The sequence below is a fragment of the Centrocercus urophasianus genome, unplaced genomic scaffold (assembly GCF_019232065.1).
Source record: "Centrocercus urophasianus isolate 14NV4802_14NV808 unplaced genomic scaffold, USGS_Curo_1.0 seq_53, whole genome shotgun sequence".
In the NCBI taxonomy this organism is placed as follows: domain Eukaryota; kingdom Metazoa; phylum Chordata; class Aves; order Galliformes; family Phasianidae; genus Centrocercus; species Centrocercus urophasianus.
This window is the reverse complement of record NW_024885122.1, coordinates 491839-507109: the sequence shown is the minus strand read 5'-3', so window position 1 is coordinate 507109 and position 15271 is coordinate 491839. Positions and strand designations below refer to the sequence as shown.

The 15271-nt window shown below is 56.3% G+C and overlaps 3 protein-coding genes across 11 annotated transcripts in view; 2 read left to right on the top strand and 1 right to left on the bottom strand.

Annotated features, from left to right (window-relative positions):
* The window catches only part of NDRG3 (NDRG family member 3), a 54618-nt gene extending 51669 nt beyond the window's left edge, over positions 1-2949 (top strand). The window contains exon 16 of the mRNA XM_042835481.1: positions 1436-2949. Within this exon, the coding sequence (XP_042691415.1) occupies positions 1436-1614 (179 nt within the window). The 3' untranslated portion in view covers positions 1615-2949. The remainder of the gene's footprint in view (positions 1-1435) is intronic.
* Positions 2950-5512: 2563 nt separating this feature from the next.
* On the top strand, positions 5513-7978 carry SLA2 (Src like adaptor 2). Its single transcript, XM_042835521.1, has 6 exons — positions 5513-5700; positions 5800-5886; positions 6175-6278; positions 6984-7133; positions 7221-7347; positions 7426-7978. Exons 1-6 carry the CDS (start codon positions 5513-5515, stop codon positions 7583-7585), a joined length of 816 nt encoding a protein of 271 aa, XP_042691455.1. The 3' UTR covers positions 7586-7978.
* A 685-nt stretch (positions 7979-8663) lies between these two features.
* Positions 8664-15271, bottom strand: part of PHF20 (PHD finger protein 20) — a 64186-nt gene continuing 57578 nt past the window's right edge. For all 9 annotated transcript variants that reach the window (XM_042835512.1, XM_042835517.1, XM_042835519.1 and 6 more), the window contains 2 exons: positions 12999-13182; positions 8664-11087 (listed from right to left, as the gene is read on the bottom strand). In XM_042835512.1, the coding sequence (XP_042691446.1) occupies positions 10945-11087; positions 12999-13182 (327 nt within the window). In that variant the 3' untranslated portion in view covers positions 8664-10944. The remainder of the gene's footprint in view (positions 11088-12998; positions 13183-15271) is intronic.

Sequence of the window (15271 nt, the reverse complement as noted above, 5' to 3'; positions counted from 1 at the left end):
AGCCTGTCCAGAAGCCCTGGCCCTTTAGAGGAAGATGCAGCGTGAAAAAGGCCCGTTAATCTCACAAGCTTGAGAACATTTCCACGTTCAAGTCTCTTGTGCTCCTAGTGCTAATAGAGTCAGCAAGTGCTGTCATCAGAGCGGGGATGGCAGCAGCACTTTGGGAGTCAGATCTCTTGCCAATAGGATGTATAGTACAGGGGAAGGGTAAGTGGTCATTTTCTACTTCTGGAATTTGTAGCTAGTCCCAGAGCTGTTTTACCAGCTTTGGTTGGCAAGATTGTGCAGGAGTGCTAAGCGTGGGCCAGCAGGTCCTCTCCTGAGAGCAGAGCAAAAGCTCAGCAGCTTGTCACCTCTGCAGCTGCATGGACCAGCTCTCCGACAGCCTTTCTTGTTTCTTCTGCACATTGGCTGAAGTGGTTGGACGTATCCATGCTGACACTGTAGATGGAAAGTAAAGCCTTGCTCATAGCTGGAATCTGATGCCATCAACGCCAGGAAAGGCAAGAATTTCTGTCCAGTATTGAGAACTGCAGAATAATATTGCAGTTTCCCCACCTCAGGAAAATTCTGTCTCTACTGTGCAGTTGTGTGTTCAGCAGTGGGGAGGTGAGGTCACCAAGTGCACTGCAGCTTCCAGCTAACATCACCAGGGAGATTTGGGCCAGGTACATTTTTGATGTACATTTGGGCCAGGTACATTTTTGTGCTGCTCGTTAGCAGCTGTGTTCTCAAGTAGCGGGAGCTGCAGCGCAGTGTGAGCTGGGAGTGGAAGGGAAAGCAGCCGGGGATCCCAGGAGCAGTGCAGCTGTAGTCACGCTCTGCAACTAATTGGCTCTTTCCTGTATTCGTCCCTTTCCTTGTCTCGTGTTGTTTCCAGTCCCTTATGTGCAGCTCAGCCACCTAAGCACTGAGTCAGGTACCTTCAACTGTGCATCTGCCTTGGCCCAAGTCTGTGTACTGAGTTGAATGATCCTTCGGGTGCACTGCTCCGTCTCAGCATGTCCTGCTGGCCTGCTCTGGGCTAGGCTGATCCATCATACAGCGTGTTTGCTATGGTTTCTCACCTTTCATTTGTATTTTGTTGACTGTTGCATGATTTCAGTTCTGTGGTTTTCAAGAGTGACGAGACTGACTTTCAAAAGGTCACTTGTACAACAGCTGCCTTGGTTTGCACACACTCACTGTGACTGCACCTGCAAATGATCAGCTACATTTCTGGCATTCGCTCACCTTGGACCTTTTGAAATTGGGCCTTAAACATCTTGCTTTAGACGTGCAAAGACTTCGTTTTGGCAGTGAGGAGTGGGTTTTCTTCCTGAGGGTACAGCTCTTCCTGCGCTTACCCAGCAGCACATACTTGGTGACCACGGTACTTGCTCTGAGCCTGCGAGCTTCCTCCCTTTGTAAGTGCTGCTCTTGTTCTCTCTTGCAGTGCCAGCAGCCAGTATGACCAGGCTGATGCGCTCACGTACTCACTCCTCTTCTAGCGTGGGCTCTGGGGAGAGCATCCGCAGCCGGTCTCACGCCAGCAACCACGGTGAAGGCAGTGCTGGAACCCCAGACGGAATTGATCTCCAGGATGCACCTCAAACCATGGAAGTGTCCTGTTAAGCAGGAGTCCTTCTTCTGGATTCAGACAATTCCACTCGCCCCACTGAACCCACTCAGAATCTAGCATTTCATACAACGTGGCATTAACTGTTCTCTCTAACTTGTGCATGCCCATCTGAGCTGCCACCTCCTTAGTAGTCTGTACTTGGCATTACTTTGGTCCTTTCTGTATGCCCTTGGTATCAGAGCCTCTTTACAACCCGTTTAACATTCTGCAGTCTTAGTAAATCACGTTACTGTACATGCTGATACCATCTCCTGTCTGTGCTGTATATCAATGCAGATGACAGCCATTGTCTCCCCTGTTCATTTATATATAATTTCTGTGGCTTTGTGAGGTTTTAGAATTGCTTTCTAGTTGTGCTTCTGCTAAAGGACCCTTGTGGTGCAGTCAGAATGGCATCTGTGGGACACGGGAAAGCAAGGCCATGATGCTGTGACGCTGAGGCAGAGCTGTGCCTGGAGCACGGAGCCCACCAGGAGGTCTTTGTGTTCCAGGACTCGGGGCGTGCCAAGCAGCTGTGGGAAAAGCCACGGTCAGAAATACTGTCGTGGTCTCATCTCTGTATGTGTGTTAAGAAGGAGCAGAGTGATTTCTTACCGGAGCCTCCTGAAAGGGCAAAGCAATTAACAAGTGAACACTAACTGAGGTGCACTATTCATCAGAGTACAAGGGATTAAAGTGCAGCAGCTCTGGCCTCCAGGCTGCCCTTCCTGCAGGGACCCGAGTGCAGTTAAGGCACAGTCACTGTTCTGCCCTGGCACAGGGGGGATCTTTAGCATCAAGTAGGTTGTGGAATGGGCAGCAGTGCCCCTCGCCATCCAGAGATCCCCTATCTCCTGCACTGCCAATTCTGCCTCTCACTGCTGCCATCCCCAGGCAGCGTGTCTGCACAGGGACTTCACTGAGGCTCAGGCAATGCCAGTGAATGGCAGTGACTGCCACGGGCTGTGTCCATGTGACTCAGGCCAGCAGTTGAGCAGTGAATGCCTTTGTGCAGGTACTGTTCATCGTCTTTGTGGAATTTGCAGTTCTGCTGCCTTTCTGCATCTGTCTGGGTCACTGAGAGCAAGAAGGAAATGCCTGCTGTGTGCCAGGGTCTGGCTGTTAATGGGTGAAAAGGGATGAGTGGTCAGGATGCTGCACGTCTCGATAGACGAGCAAAACATCCGTGCTTACCAGGTGAGCCAGTCCTGACTCACTGGGAGGCAGCTCCCCCGAGGCTCACACTCATGTTCTGCTCCATTTCAGGTAGGGAATGGGACCGGGAGGCTCTGCCTGAGGGGGACTTTGTACCGGTTATTAAATAAAGCTATAACTGAGTTTCATTGTTACCCTGCCTGCTCACCGTGTTTCTCTTGGCAGGGCCTGCACTGCAGCTGTGAGGCACAGCCCGGCCTGGCAGGGCAGTCCTGGGGGCTGTCCTCAGGCAGGGGTGTCTGCAGGCATCGCTGCGGGTTTGTGCCTGAGTGCACAGAGGAGCTTCCAGCTCTGCCTCTGATCTTCCAGCTGATGGTTTGCCACCCGAAGTTGCCTCCAAAGGCAGCGAGTGCTGCGGCTGTGTCCTGCTCGGCAGTTCCTGCCGGGACAAAGCAGGGGGTGCTGCAGAACGCAGGGGAAGCCCTGCTGGCTCTGTAACTGTGTGCGTCCAGCCAGGTGCGCACGGAGCGGTGCTGAGAACAGCCGTTCATCTTCTGCTTCTCAGATCCAGTTTCTGCTCTCAAGATGACAGCCTGCTTGTGCTCAAGGGGAGCACCTGGGGCTGAGAAGCGGTGAAGCTTTTGGTCTCAGGTTGGTCCTGGTGCCGCGGCTCTGCCCGGGCTGGGCTCCGGTTCACACGTGGGGAACTCCCACTGAAATGCAGTGTTTTCCAGAAGTACAAAGTGTCTGAAAGGTGAGAAACAGGAGGAGCTGCCCGGCAGGGTGAGCGTGAGGTCTGGTCGGGGGAGGGCAGGCCGAGCCTTTGGGTGCCAGGTGAAAAAAAATTCATCCCTGCTGATTGCAAGTGCCCAGTGTGTAAGAGGAGTTGCAGCAGGCATCGCTGCCGGGCGCTGCACCGAGGGCAACGGCACGTAGAAATGATTCCTCCCGAGTTCCCTCATGAAAACACGGACTGAAGGGAACACAAACACAGCATTAAATGAGCTAAAGGAAACAACCGCACCGCGGGGCTGTGCGTGGTGCTGGTGGGATGGAGCCCGGGAGAGCAAACGGATGGGATTTCGGCATTTTGAAAGGGAGAAGAGGAAGAAGGGAGCTTCGCTCCATTGGCTGCTGAAGGGCACGGCTCTGCCTGGGCTCCGCAGGGCTGCGCGGTGGATCCCGGGCCGTGCCGCTTCGCCCTGCGCCGCCGGGCAGCGCTCCGTGCCGGGGGGCAGCCGGGCAGCCGAGCAGCGGGGCGATGCCGCCCGGGACGCTCCGTGTGGGCGCTGATGGGCGCTTTTCCTTCTGATTCAAGCCGTGCGAGCGCCGCAGCCCCGGGCGGGAGGTGGGGAAGGACGTCTGGTCACGGGGGCTTTCGAGACACGGCAGCGACTCCGGTGGCGGCTTCAAGGAGGAAGCTGGAGTGACCGCAGCAGCTTCTTCCCCCCAACTCATCTGTTATCGTAACTCCGTGGGGAGCCGATAGAGGTGGGTGGGTGCGGGGCCCTTCTCCTCCGCCGGATCTGAGGCTGCGTCCCGGACCGCCCCGCGGCTCCCTCTCTGCCTCCAGCTGCCGCTCCGCTCACGGCACCGGAGACGCGCCGCGCTGCCGCACCCGCTCAGCGCTCAGCCCTCAGCCCGGCCCGCGTGCCGCTGGCGCTGCACCGGCGCTGACCGAGCGGAGCGGAGCGAAGCGAAGCCCAAAGCCCTCCGGGGGCGCGAGGCCGAGCGGCGGCCGCTTTCGTATCCGCGCCGTTCTTTTTCCGTGCGCACTTCACACCGACACGGCGGTTTGCGATTGACCAGAAACCGTCAGAGCACAACCGGCGGATGTGAGCGCGGCCAGGGCAGAGAGCGGCGCCGGGGGCAGCGGGACCCGTTTGCGCTTTGCCCGCTGTCGCGCCGTTCCGTAGCGCCGTCCCAGCGGCGGCCGCCGGCCCTCCCGCACACGGTGGGGCTGCGCTGCGCGGCGGCGCAGAGCGAAAAGGAGAACGGCGCGGCGCCACTCTGCAACCGGCACAGGAAGCGCCGCAGCCGCCTGGAAGAGCCCGGCCTCTTCGCTTCGCACCGCTGCGGCCGGTCGCAGCCCCGCGTCCGAACGCCGGGATGCTCGGCGCCCGCCCGGCCCCGAGGAGCCCGGCGCGATGGAGGCTGCCGTGAGCGGCAGGTAGGCGGGTGATCCTGGGTGGGTGACAGGGGGAAGTGCGGGCTCAGATCGCGGGTTCGGGTCACGGAGCGGCTCTGGCCGTGCCTCCCCACGGGCGAGGAGCCCACGTGCGGTGCTGCGCGGAGAAGGGAAGCGCGGGAACCCCGCTTCCCTCGGCGCCGACGGCTCGGAGCACCGGGCGGCCCAAATTCCAGGGGATCCCGGGACGGGGTGGGGTGGCAACGTGGGCCGCCCGTCCCCAGAGCCCCCCGCCCGCCGCGGCCGCAGCTCCCCAGGGATCGTACCGGGGCCGAGGCCGTTTCCTCGAAGGACTCCCGGGGGAGCTCGGCCCCGTCCCGGGGCTCCCCTGCCCCGCCCGGCTCGGAGCCGCTGTGCCGGGGATGGGACGCTGACGCCACTCTGGGATGGGAGCCCGCAGCCCTCAGCCCGATGTGGGCACCGCAGTGTGTGTGGCTGCGGGTCCCGGCCCTTCTGCCCTCCGCCACGGACGCGGCCCGGGCCGGGCCGGGCTCCGTCCTTCCCTTCCAGCCGGTGGGGCCCACGGGCGGGGGCCGGGACTGCGTGCTGACCCCGCAGTGCGGCGAGGGATGGGGATCCTGCCCAGCCGGGAGAAGCCGCTCAGCGCCGCACCGTTGGCCGCCGTCCCCGCGCCGTCCCCACTGCCCACACAGGCAGCCCCGGGCGGATTCCAGGCGCTCGCCCTGTGTGATTTCCCCTCCGGGACGGGCGCGACCGCTGTGCTGAGAATGGGCGAGCAGCTCCGCGTCCTCTCTGAGTAAGTCCTGCACCCAGCGGGCCCGCCTGGCACCCATCCCCGGGTCCGTAGGGATCCCCTGCCCGCAGCCGCAGGACATCGTGTCCCCCTTCCCTGCAGGGATGGGGAGTGGTGGCTGGTGGCATCCCAGGTGTCCGGCAAGGAGTGCCTCATCCCCAGCAGCTGCGTGGCCAAAGTGCAGCACAGGTGGGTGTCAGCCCAGGGCGACACGTGGGGGGCTCAGCCGGGACACCCCAAACTCCTGGGTTGTCCCAAGGACAAACCGCAGCTGCTGCACCTGCGCCTCCAGGCCCATTGCTGGCATCAGAGCTGAGCTTGGGGATGTGACAACGGTGTCCCAGTCCCAATGCCCCATACCTGAATCCCGGTGCCACGCAGCCCACGGGCATTTCCGCAGGGCCGCCTGTCCCTGTCTCTGTCCCCATCCCTGGGACAGAAGGTGCATCAGCTCTGCCACTGCCCGCTGCCGTGCAGGTGGCTGTACGAGGGCGTGAGTCGGGAGAAAGCGGAGGAGCTGCTGCTGCTGCCGGGCAACCACAGCGGAGCCTTCCTGATCCGTGAGAGCCAGACCCGGAGAGGTGAGCACGGCCTGCAGTGCTGGGGATGGGAAGCCACAGGGTGAGTGGAATGGGGCACAGGCAGCATCCTTGGGATGGAGTGGGACAGGACAAGACAGAAACATCCAGCAGCACTGCTGCACACAGGACAGAGCTGGGCCCTTGAGAACACCCCAGAACCCGTGCAAGCTGCTGCCAGGGCCCATCCCTGCGCCCCTTCCTCAGCATAAGGAGTTTCCCAGACCATCCACACCATGTGCCAAGAGCCAGGCCCAGAGTGAGGCTGCTCTGCCACCACACCGGGTGGCACTGGATTGCCCTGCTCAGCCGCTTCCTGCTGCCACTGCTCTGCTCTGTGCTGCACCTCTTCCTCTACCAAAGGGCCCCGACGAACCAACAAACCAGCTTCCTGCAGCCGCTGGTTAAGCAGGGAGGCTCAGCCTCAGAGATGAAAGGGGCCCTGCTTGTGGCACAGAGCCCCACAGCAACCACGAGGGGACCCTGCTGGGCACCCCTAGGCTGAGCCCTTCTCCTGGCAGCTCTGCCACGCAGCACTCACACTGCTGCCATCCTGGTGCTGCGGGAGGGGAGCACTGGACAGTGCCCATCCTGGCAGCCCCACATCTCCGAGCTGTGGGTGCTCCCACTGATAAAAGTGAGGCTGTTGGAGCCGGAGGCTGAGTGGGGCTGCAGGCGGCTCAGCCCCATGCCCCGCACACCCCGCAGGCGGTTTCTCACTGTCGGTGCGGCGCACTGAGCTCGCCTCATGGGATGCAGTCACACATTACCGCATCCACCGCCTGGAGAACGGCTGGCTCTACATCTCACCCCGCCTCACCTTCCCCAGCCTGCACGACCTCGTGGACCACTACAGCGGTAAGGAGCAGCAGAGATCGGCCCGGGGCGCCTGCATGTGCCTGCAGGTTGGTGCAGCACTGTGCTGACGCTGCCGTCCCCACGCAGAGTGTGGGGAGGGTCTGTGCTGCACCCTCAGGGAGCCCTGTGTCACGGAGATGGCAAAGGCAGTGCCTGCCCTGGTCCGGCCCGCTGTGGTGAAGAAGCCAACGCTCAACTGGGACAAGATTGACAGGTGGGGGCAGCCGTCTGTGAGGGCTGCGGTCCCCCTGGGGCTGGGCATTGCTTGCTGACCGCCCCGTCCGCCCCACAGCTCCGTCCTGCTCTCAGAGGCTGTGCCACCTCCGGGGGAGGGAGAGGAGGACTCCCCCATCAGCCTGGGCCTGCGGGAAGCCATCAGCTCCTACCTGCTGCTGACCGATGGCGTGGATACAGAGACCGGCCCTGTGGGGAAGGGGGCGAAGACCAGCTGAGGGCGCAGCTGCCACAGCCCCGGGATGGGCACCCACGCCTGCCCCACCGTGGGCTGCTGGGCCCTGAGCAGCACTCAGAGGGCACTGCAGATGCTGCAGCCCTGCAGTGAGGGCACATGGCTGGCGGTAGCCACACTGACAGTGGTGCAGCTTCTGCAGGAGCTGGGACAGAGCCCAGGGCTGGGGCTGAGCCCATGCAGAGGCACGGCCCCACAAGCTCCAGGCCCCACAGCACACGTGGGGCTCCACAGAACCTGGGCCCCCAGAGCCCCTCAACATGACTGGAGCAGCCCTGCCCCACAGCAGAGGCAGGAAGCCGCCCTTACCTCACCCCACAGACACGTTTAAAGCTTTACCTCACCCATTAAACAGGATCACGCAGGGCACACAGCAGCACCTGTTTGCAATCTCTTAATTAAGGGTTACAGGGGGGTAAATTCAGCACCACTGCACTGAGGCACACGGAGCAGCCCTGCAGCTCGGGCAGCCTTTGCTTTAAACAAAGTTGGGTTGGAGGACCAACCCAACTCGAGGACCACGTGGGAGCACGGACAGCGCGGCAGTGCCACACCAAACCCAGCAGTGCTGTAAACACATCAGAGCAGCGCCACGGCTGACAGCAGCCCCCCATTGCACACAGCAGCGGCACGGGGCCTGGAAACCTCTGCTCTACCCTTTCAGAGCTCACAGAGGCTGCTGTGGCAGCACCCGACCCACTTCCTGCCCCCGCCACGCTCCGCTCTCCCCATTTTCATGTCTCACTGCCGGGCTCACGCAGCCCCCGCGCACTCTCGGTTTCCCAGGTGCAGCCCAGGCAGGGGTTTCCTCAGGCCCCGCTCAGCTCTGCCCCCTTTGCGCCCTTCTGCTCCCATCACCCAGATCTCATCTCCCCCGTCCCCCTGGATTTTAAATACACGAAAGGAATGCTGCAGGCTGAGGAGCCGTCGCTGCACAGCTCATCATCCACATAGCAGCAGCAGGCTTCCCAGATGCCGTCTGAGTGGTTTTGACCACAGACACAAACAAAACCACAGTTATTTTATTGAGTTGTTAATTGAAACAAAGACATCGCTAAGACTTAACCAACAAAAAACTATTTATTTATTCCAAACACCAAGATACAGAAGTTTTCAAGTTTTGCAAATATTGCTCCAAAGCAAAATCCTATATACAGCGCCCTCAGTTCTAATAGTGCATAAACAAAGACAAATACGTATCCACAGTGCAATGTTTGCTCATTTCATCAAGGCTCCACGTTGCATTCACTTACCAGTGATTTAAAGAACACAAAGGTGACCTGCCAGACCCCACGGCCGGCCCAGGCTACGAAATAACGATGCGGAAACTTACAGAAACAGGGACAAAATGAATCCAAAGCACAATAAAGAACCTTTCCTGAACATGAGAAACGCTAGTCTAGTTTAAATAAATACTTCCAGCCTTTACCTGCGAGGGCTTCTTCTGGCTGCGCTACAGGAGAACCAGCCCAGGCTCTGCCGCCTCCCACCCCTCAGAACAGCCCTTTCTCCCATCTCCTCAGCACTGCCCTGAGTGAAAGCGCAGCCAACACACAGGAAGCAGCTCAGCTCTGAGCAGAGCCGCCAGCTCAGGAGCTGCTCCCAGCCTCCCAGCACAGCCGTGTGCTGCACGATGCTCACCCACCAACCCTGTGGGAGCACCTGCTGCAGGTCTCACAGGTTCCCCTTCCTGGCCCTTCTCCCCACAGCCCCACAGCCCCCTTCCTGCCTGCACCGTGCTGCTGGGCTGCCCTGCCCCATGGCACCTGGGAGCTGGGGCTCACAGCAGCAGTGTGGCAGCCCAGCACTGCACCCATCTTCAAAGGGTGAAGCGCATCCTCAATGCCACATAAGCCTTATTCTGTGTTACAGAGCAGTTCATTTTTCTGCTGTACGTGTGTTGTGCTCATCGTGTACCAGCCGTGCTATGAAACAGAGACAATTACTCCCTGAATGACTCCTTGCACAAAGCTGCAGCAACTACCCGGAGAAGCCCTGTTACCTCACCTTCTGCAGGGACTGATTAGAACATTCCCTGTGTAGATAATGTTGCAATTATTACTGTAGGAGTTTCCACAGTAAATCATTACCATTTGCAGTAAGTGAGCACGATGGGCTCAGTGCAGCTTCAATCTACCCTCGGCAGCACCATCACACAGTGCAGCTCTTTTAGGACGCCCTCTCCATGGGAAAACACCCTCGCCGTTCTGTACAGTGACCCCAGCTGTGGCAGGAAGGAAAGCGAAGCTGCAGTGCTGCTGCCGGAGCGCTGATCCACAGCAGAAAGGCTCCTGATGCCTCTGACAGCACAGCACTGCCTCAAGGACTGCACAACGCACCTGAATCCACGCAGCATCTTCACCTTGCTTCACAGAGTAACACAGACCAGGACACCAAAACGTAAGGCAGGAAAGGGAACTCGCGAACACACACTGTTAAGATAACAACCCACTCAGTGCCTCTCAGGACAGCACCTCATGCATAGATCTCGAGGCTTTATTTACACAAATATAAAACAAACTGATTCCCAAAACCGCACATTCATGGTAAGTCTTTACAGTGAACACGTCCCGAGTGCTGAAAAAAGTCTACATTTCAAAATAGAACCGGAATGGCGACTATTAACAAAGGGAAAGGCCACGCAACGCCCACTGCAGCCCCTCCTCCCCCTGCAGAGCAGCAGGGCAGGCAGCTCAGCCCCAGCACTGAGAGAGAGACAAGGTCAGAACCCAGAACAGCCATTTATCCCAAACTGAGCGCAGCGCACGGCGCTTCTGCTGCGCTGCCTGCTGTGCCAGGTGCTGCCTGGGCTCCTGGCCGCCCTCCACGTGGCAGCCCAAAGCTGGGAGCCGGGCATTCATACTAGGTCTGAAAAACGTTATAACATTTGCTAATGATTAAATACAGTGTGCATTACGCATAAACCAGAAGGAATAAAACATGACACAAGTCACTGAAACTATGCGGAGTTATTTACAACCTCTGTCAACTGAACGTTTTTGGCTCTTAGAACTCTGCTCTTCAGTGGCACAACTTTAGTAGTTTAATCACGAGAAGTCTACCTCTTCATGAGCAACTTGTAAGGAGTGAAAATTTGAGTATAATTTAATCAACCAACACCCAGCCTTTGAAGACAACAGTATTAACCTCCTCCATTCCCAACAGCCCCGGAATGAGGAGATAAAATAACCTTCTGGCCGTTCTTTGAGCAGCGCCTCTTCGCAAATCCCTGAAGTCAATCTGCACCACATGCAACCAGCATGCTGACCTCACTTAAATACACACAGCTCTCCAGCCGGACGCCCGACGCCGCGCTTTTTGCAGTCCCAGCACTCCCTGGTCTCACGTGGAGCAGCACAGCGCGATCTGCTGCACCTTGCTGAGGTCTGTGATCAGCTGCTTTATGCAGTGCTTGAGCTGCGGGAGGCGGGCGAGCGGCTCGGGTGGCTCCAACTCCCCCGTGTAATCCAGCCAGCTCTCCAGAACTGCCAAGAGAAACAGAAGGGACATTCCTTCAGTTCCCACATAGGTTGCTCTGAGCCACAGAAAGAGATCTTTACATCCAGCATCAACCTTGAGAAATGCAGGCACAGATGTAACAGCCCTGAGATGCCACAGAGCGACTCCTGCTATCCATCATTAGGAAGAGCTTTTGATACTAAACAACCAATTCAACGTTGAAGGGAAATTTTAAAGGACAAAACCCAAATGTTCCCAGGAGAAAGTAGTGAGAGACGACACCATGTGGCGCTAGGAAGATCATACTATTGGAATGCCTTATGATGGGATCTTAAAAGAACTGACTGGTAATATAAAGAACTGCAGTCTCTGAGACCATCGGCTCCAGTGCAGACAGACACCTTCTGCAGGAAGCAGGAGAGGTGGTGTGCAAGGAGGGGCCTGAAATCAAGGAGCACCCAGAGCAGGAGGGGTTGGAAGTGGTGGCACAGTCAGAAAGCAGTGGCAGAACTGCTATCGCAGAAATGTGGTGCAAGAAACTGCACAGCAGGAGCACCAAGATGGAGGGCTACAAGCTTTAAGAGAAAGGCAGGGCAGGAGGGGCCAGGGAGCCGCCCTCTGTGCTAAGAGCTGGGCAGACTGCAAAGGGCTGCCTCTGAGAACAGCCATGCTCAGGTCAAGAGTTTGTGGGTTAAAAACCAGGAGCTCAAAGGGCATCTGGCAGTTGGGTCAACTGTGGGCACCTGATCAGACGGAGCCTGAGGATGAAGCTTTCTTGCTCCAGCTAAAATAGGCATCACACTTTTTCAGTCTGTCATCCCAATGAGAGATTTCAACCACCCGGTGCCTCTGCTGGGACAGCAGCACAGTGGGCTGCAAGCAATCCAGGAGACTCCTGGGCTGCATGTAGGACAACCTGCTGGTGCAGGTATTGGACAGACCAACCAGTGCTGAAGCACTAAGAGAACCGGTGCTCACCAGTGTAAAATAAATCATTAGTGAGGTTCAGATCAGAGTTTGTCTGGGGTGCAGCAATCATGGTGTGAGGGAATTCAAGATCAAGGAGTATGGGCCTGGCAAGAAGTAAAGACAGGGCCCTGAACTTTAGAAGATCCAGCTTCCAGCTGTTTAAAGAATTACTGGATGAGATCCCCTAGGAAGCTGTCCTCAGGGGCAGAGGAGCCAAGCAGAGCTGGCACCTCTTAAGGACGCCAGCCTGAGAGCACAACAGCTCTCCATCCCCCAGGGTAAGGAATCAGGTAGAGGAGGCAGGAAACCAGCAGGCAGAGCAGGGACACACTGCTCAAAGTGAGGGGTAAGAAGGAAACGTGCAGGCAGAGGAAGCAGGCAGGCGTGCTGGGCAGGGCAGAGGGATGTTGTCTGGATGAACAGAGATAGGACGAGCAAAGCCAAGGCACAGATGGGTCTGCACTTGGTGAGGGATGTGAAAAATAAGGCAGTAAACTGGTCAGAAGAGTGAGGTCAAGGAGAGCGTGTCCCTTCTGCCCACACCCTTCAATAAGAGAGAAAGGAGAACTGTCTGCAATAGACCAGGAGAACATTGGAGAGGCCATATGGAAGAGGGCAGAACAGCCAGCAAGCCCCAAAGAACAGCAAAGCTTGGAGACACAGAAGCACTATGGAAAATGACAACAGAAACAAGACACGAAAAACATTCCAGTACGTCATCTGATGGAAGTATTCAAGTATGCAAGCAGGATTTTTTTATTCAAATTAAGTTCTTCATGGTATTAATTTGATCTTCAATTTTGTTTTCAAACCTTCCAAGCACCACAAGTGTCTGCTTTCTATTACTCAATGCAGTCCATCTCACAGCTTAACGCTCATCACTCTGTAGGTCTGCAGAAGTAAATCTACAGACAGATGTTTTTTTGAACAAAACGCAGGGGTTTTTTTAATAGAAAAATGCTACTTACCATCTAGCTCCTTCTCAATGAAATCCATCCTGTGTATGACTTCATCTTGCAGAGATTCCACATGAGCTAAAAGATTAAGCTGCCACTGCAGCTGTGAGTTCACAACCCCTTCTTTGTCCTTTTCCAGCAGTTTCATTTCAATAGCTTCCTCTGGAGAGGCTTTCTTAGACGCAGGTTCTCTAACCTAGCAGAAATACAAATGCCATGTCAATATTTGTGAGGTAGAACTGGTGAGGCAGGCTGTCTGGGTGACCCAGGCTAATGGCTTCACAAATTTTAGGCTAGCAGGAGACAGAGAGACACAAAGAAAAGAGAATGTAGAAATGTGAAGGCAGTTTAGGCAAGAGCAGATCAGCAACAGACCCTCATAGTTCTTTTGTTAAGACCTCATCTATGCAGCTTCTCCAGCACCTCATTCTGGGAAGGTAACACTGAGCTATAAGGGACACTTGCAGCTTGCTTCCTGCAAACTTCCTGCTGGAAGACACTGCACTAAATCTGCGTGTCCAGGAAACACCACAGATTTTCCTTTAAACACAGAATCACAGAAACACCAAGGTTAGAAAGGACCTACAAGATCACCCAGACCAACCATCCACCCATTACCAATAGCTCTCACCAAACCATGTCCCTCAACACAAAATGCAAACATTCCTTGAACACCTCCAGGGTTGGTGACTCCACCACCTCCCTGGGCAGCCCATTGCAGTGCCTCACCACCACCCCAGCATTTCCTAACATCCAGCCTAAATCTCCCCTGGAGCAGCTTGAAGCCATTGCCTCTGTTCTATCACTGTTACAGGAGACAAGAGCCGACCTCAGCTCACCACAACCTCCCTGCAGGCAGTTACAGAGAGCAGTGAGGCCTCCTCCTCTGAGCCTCCTCTTCTCACACTGAACATTCCCAGCTCCTTCAGCCACTCCTCATAAGATTGGTGCTCCAGACCCCTCACAGCTTTGTCGCCCTTCTCTGAACCCGCTCCAGGGCCTCAATGTCTTTCTTGCAGTGAGGGCCCAAAACTGGACGCAGCACTCGAGGTGCGGCCTCACCGGAGCTGAGTACAGGGGACAGTCACTGCCCTGCTCCGGCTGATGACGCCATTTCTGATGCAAGCCAGGCTGCCATTGGCCTTCTTGGCCACCTGGGCACAGTGCTGGCTCACGTTCAGCCCAGTGCTGACCAACACCCCAGGCCTGTTTCTTCTGCATGGTCTTCCAGCCACTCCGCCCCAGTCCTGCAGCGCTGCCTGGGGTTGTTGTGGCCAAAGCGCAGGACCCGGCGCTTGGCCTTGTTGAACCTCGTCCCATTGGCTTCAGCCTGTCCAGATCCCTCTGCAGGGCCTCGCTGCCCAAAGGCAGATCCACACTTCCAGCCAACTCGCTGTCATCTGCCAACTCACTGAGGTGCACTCCATGCCCTCACCCAGGCCGTCAATAAAGACACTGCAGAGCACCGAGCCCTGGGGAGCAGCACTGGTGACAGGTCTCCAGCTGCATTCAGCTCCATTCACAGCCACTCTCTGGGCCCAGCTCTCCAGCCAGCTCCTTATCCAGGCAAGAGTGTACCTGTCCAAGCCACCTGTCCAAGCACAGCAGTAACCAAGCAAAGACAGGCTGTGCTACAGCGAGGTGGGGCTCTTCCTGAAGGAATCCAACCTCAGCTCTTCTGTAACATCCATCTAAACACCCAGACAACTTAAAAAACCTGCCTGCGCTGTGTCAGCACATCATTCTTCCCAGGCTTCTTTCCGTCATTTTTCTGACATGTGACAGGATTTAGAAAAAGACTCTTCAGAAATCAAAACACTGAAACATGTCTTTCTGTGAAACAAAAAGCCACCCCATGGATTTGACAGAAATCAGAAAGAACATGATTTACGTGTTCTTTTGAAATAAAATACAAGCTAAACAGCACCCTCATCCAAAAACCAGGGAGGTCAGTATTTCCCCTGAGGCATTCCAACATTTGTCAGACTGTATTCCATGACTGACAGCACCTTAGAGAAGCCCATCTGCACAATGCAACGTAGAGAGGCCTCTGCTACAAGTCTGCTAGACCTAATGGAGCTGAAATTTTAACTGATTGTCAGAAGCAGAAAACTGGAGAGGAAGGAAAAGAGCAGGAAAAGAACTGAACTATTCAATGCCGATTATTCCTAACCATCACTACAGGTTACTTACTTACACACTGCCTGAAGAATGTGGAATCAATTTAATTAATGTAACTATTAAATAAACGCAAGAACAAGCTGGTAATACCCAAAAGCTGCAAC

What these genes read in the sequence shown, in the direction of transcription:
- SLA2 (XM_042835521.1), top strand. Translation starts at nt 5,513, where the DNA reads ATGGGGATCCTGCCCAGCCGGGAGAAGCCGCTCAGCGCCGCACCGTTG. An exon ending in TGAGAGCCAGACCCGGAGAG is followed by an intron (nt 6,279 to 6,983) that starts GTGAGCACGGCC and finishes CACACCCCGCAG; the next exon opens with GCGGTTTCTCACTGTCGGTG. An exon ending in CCTCGTGGACCACTACAGCG is followed by an intron (nt 7,134 to 7,220) that starts GTAAGGAGCAGC and finishes GTCCCCACGCAG; the next exon opens with AGTGTGGGGAGGGTCTGTGC.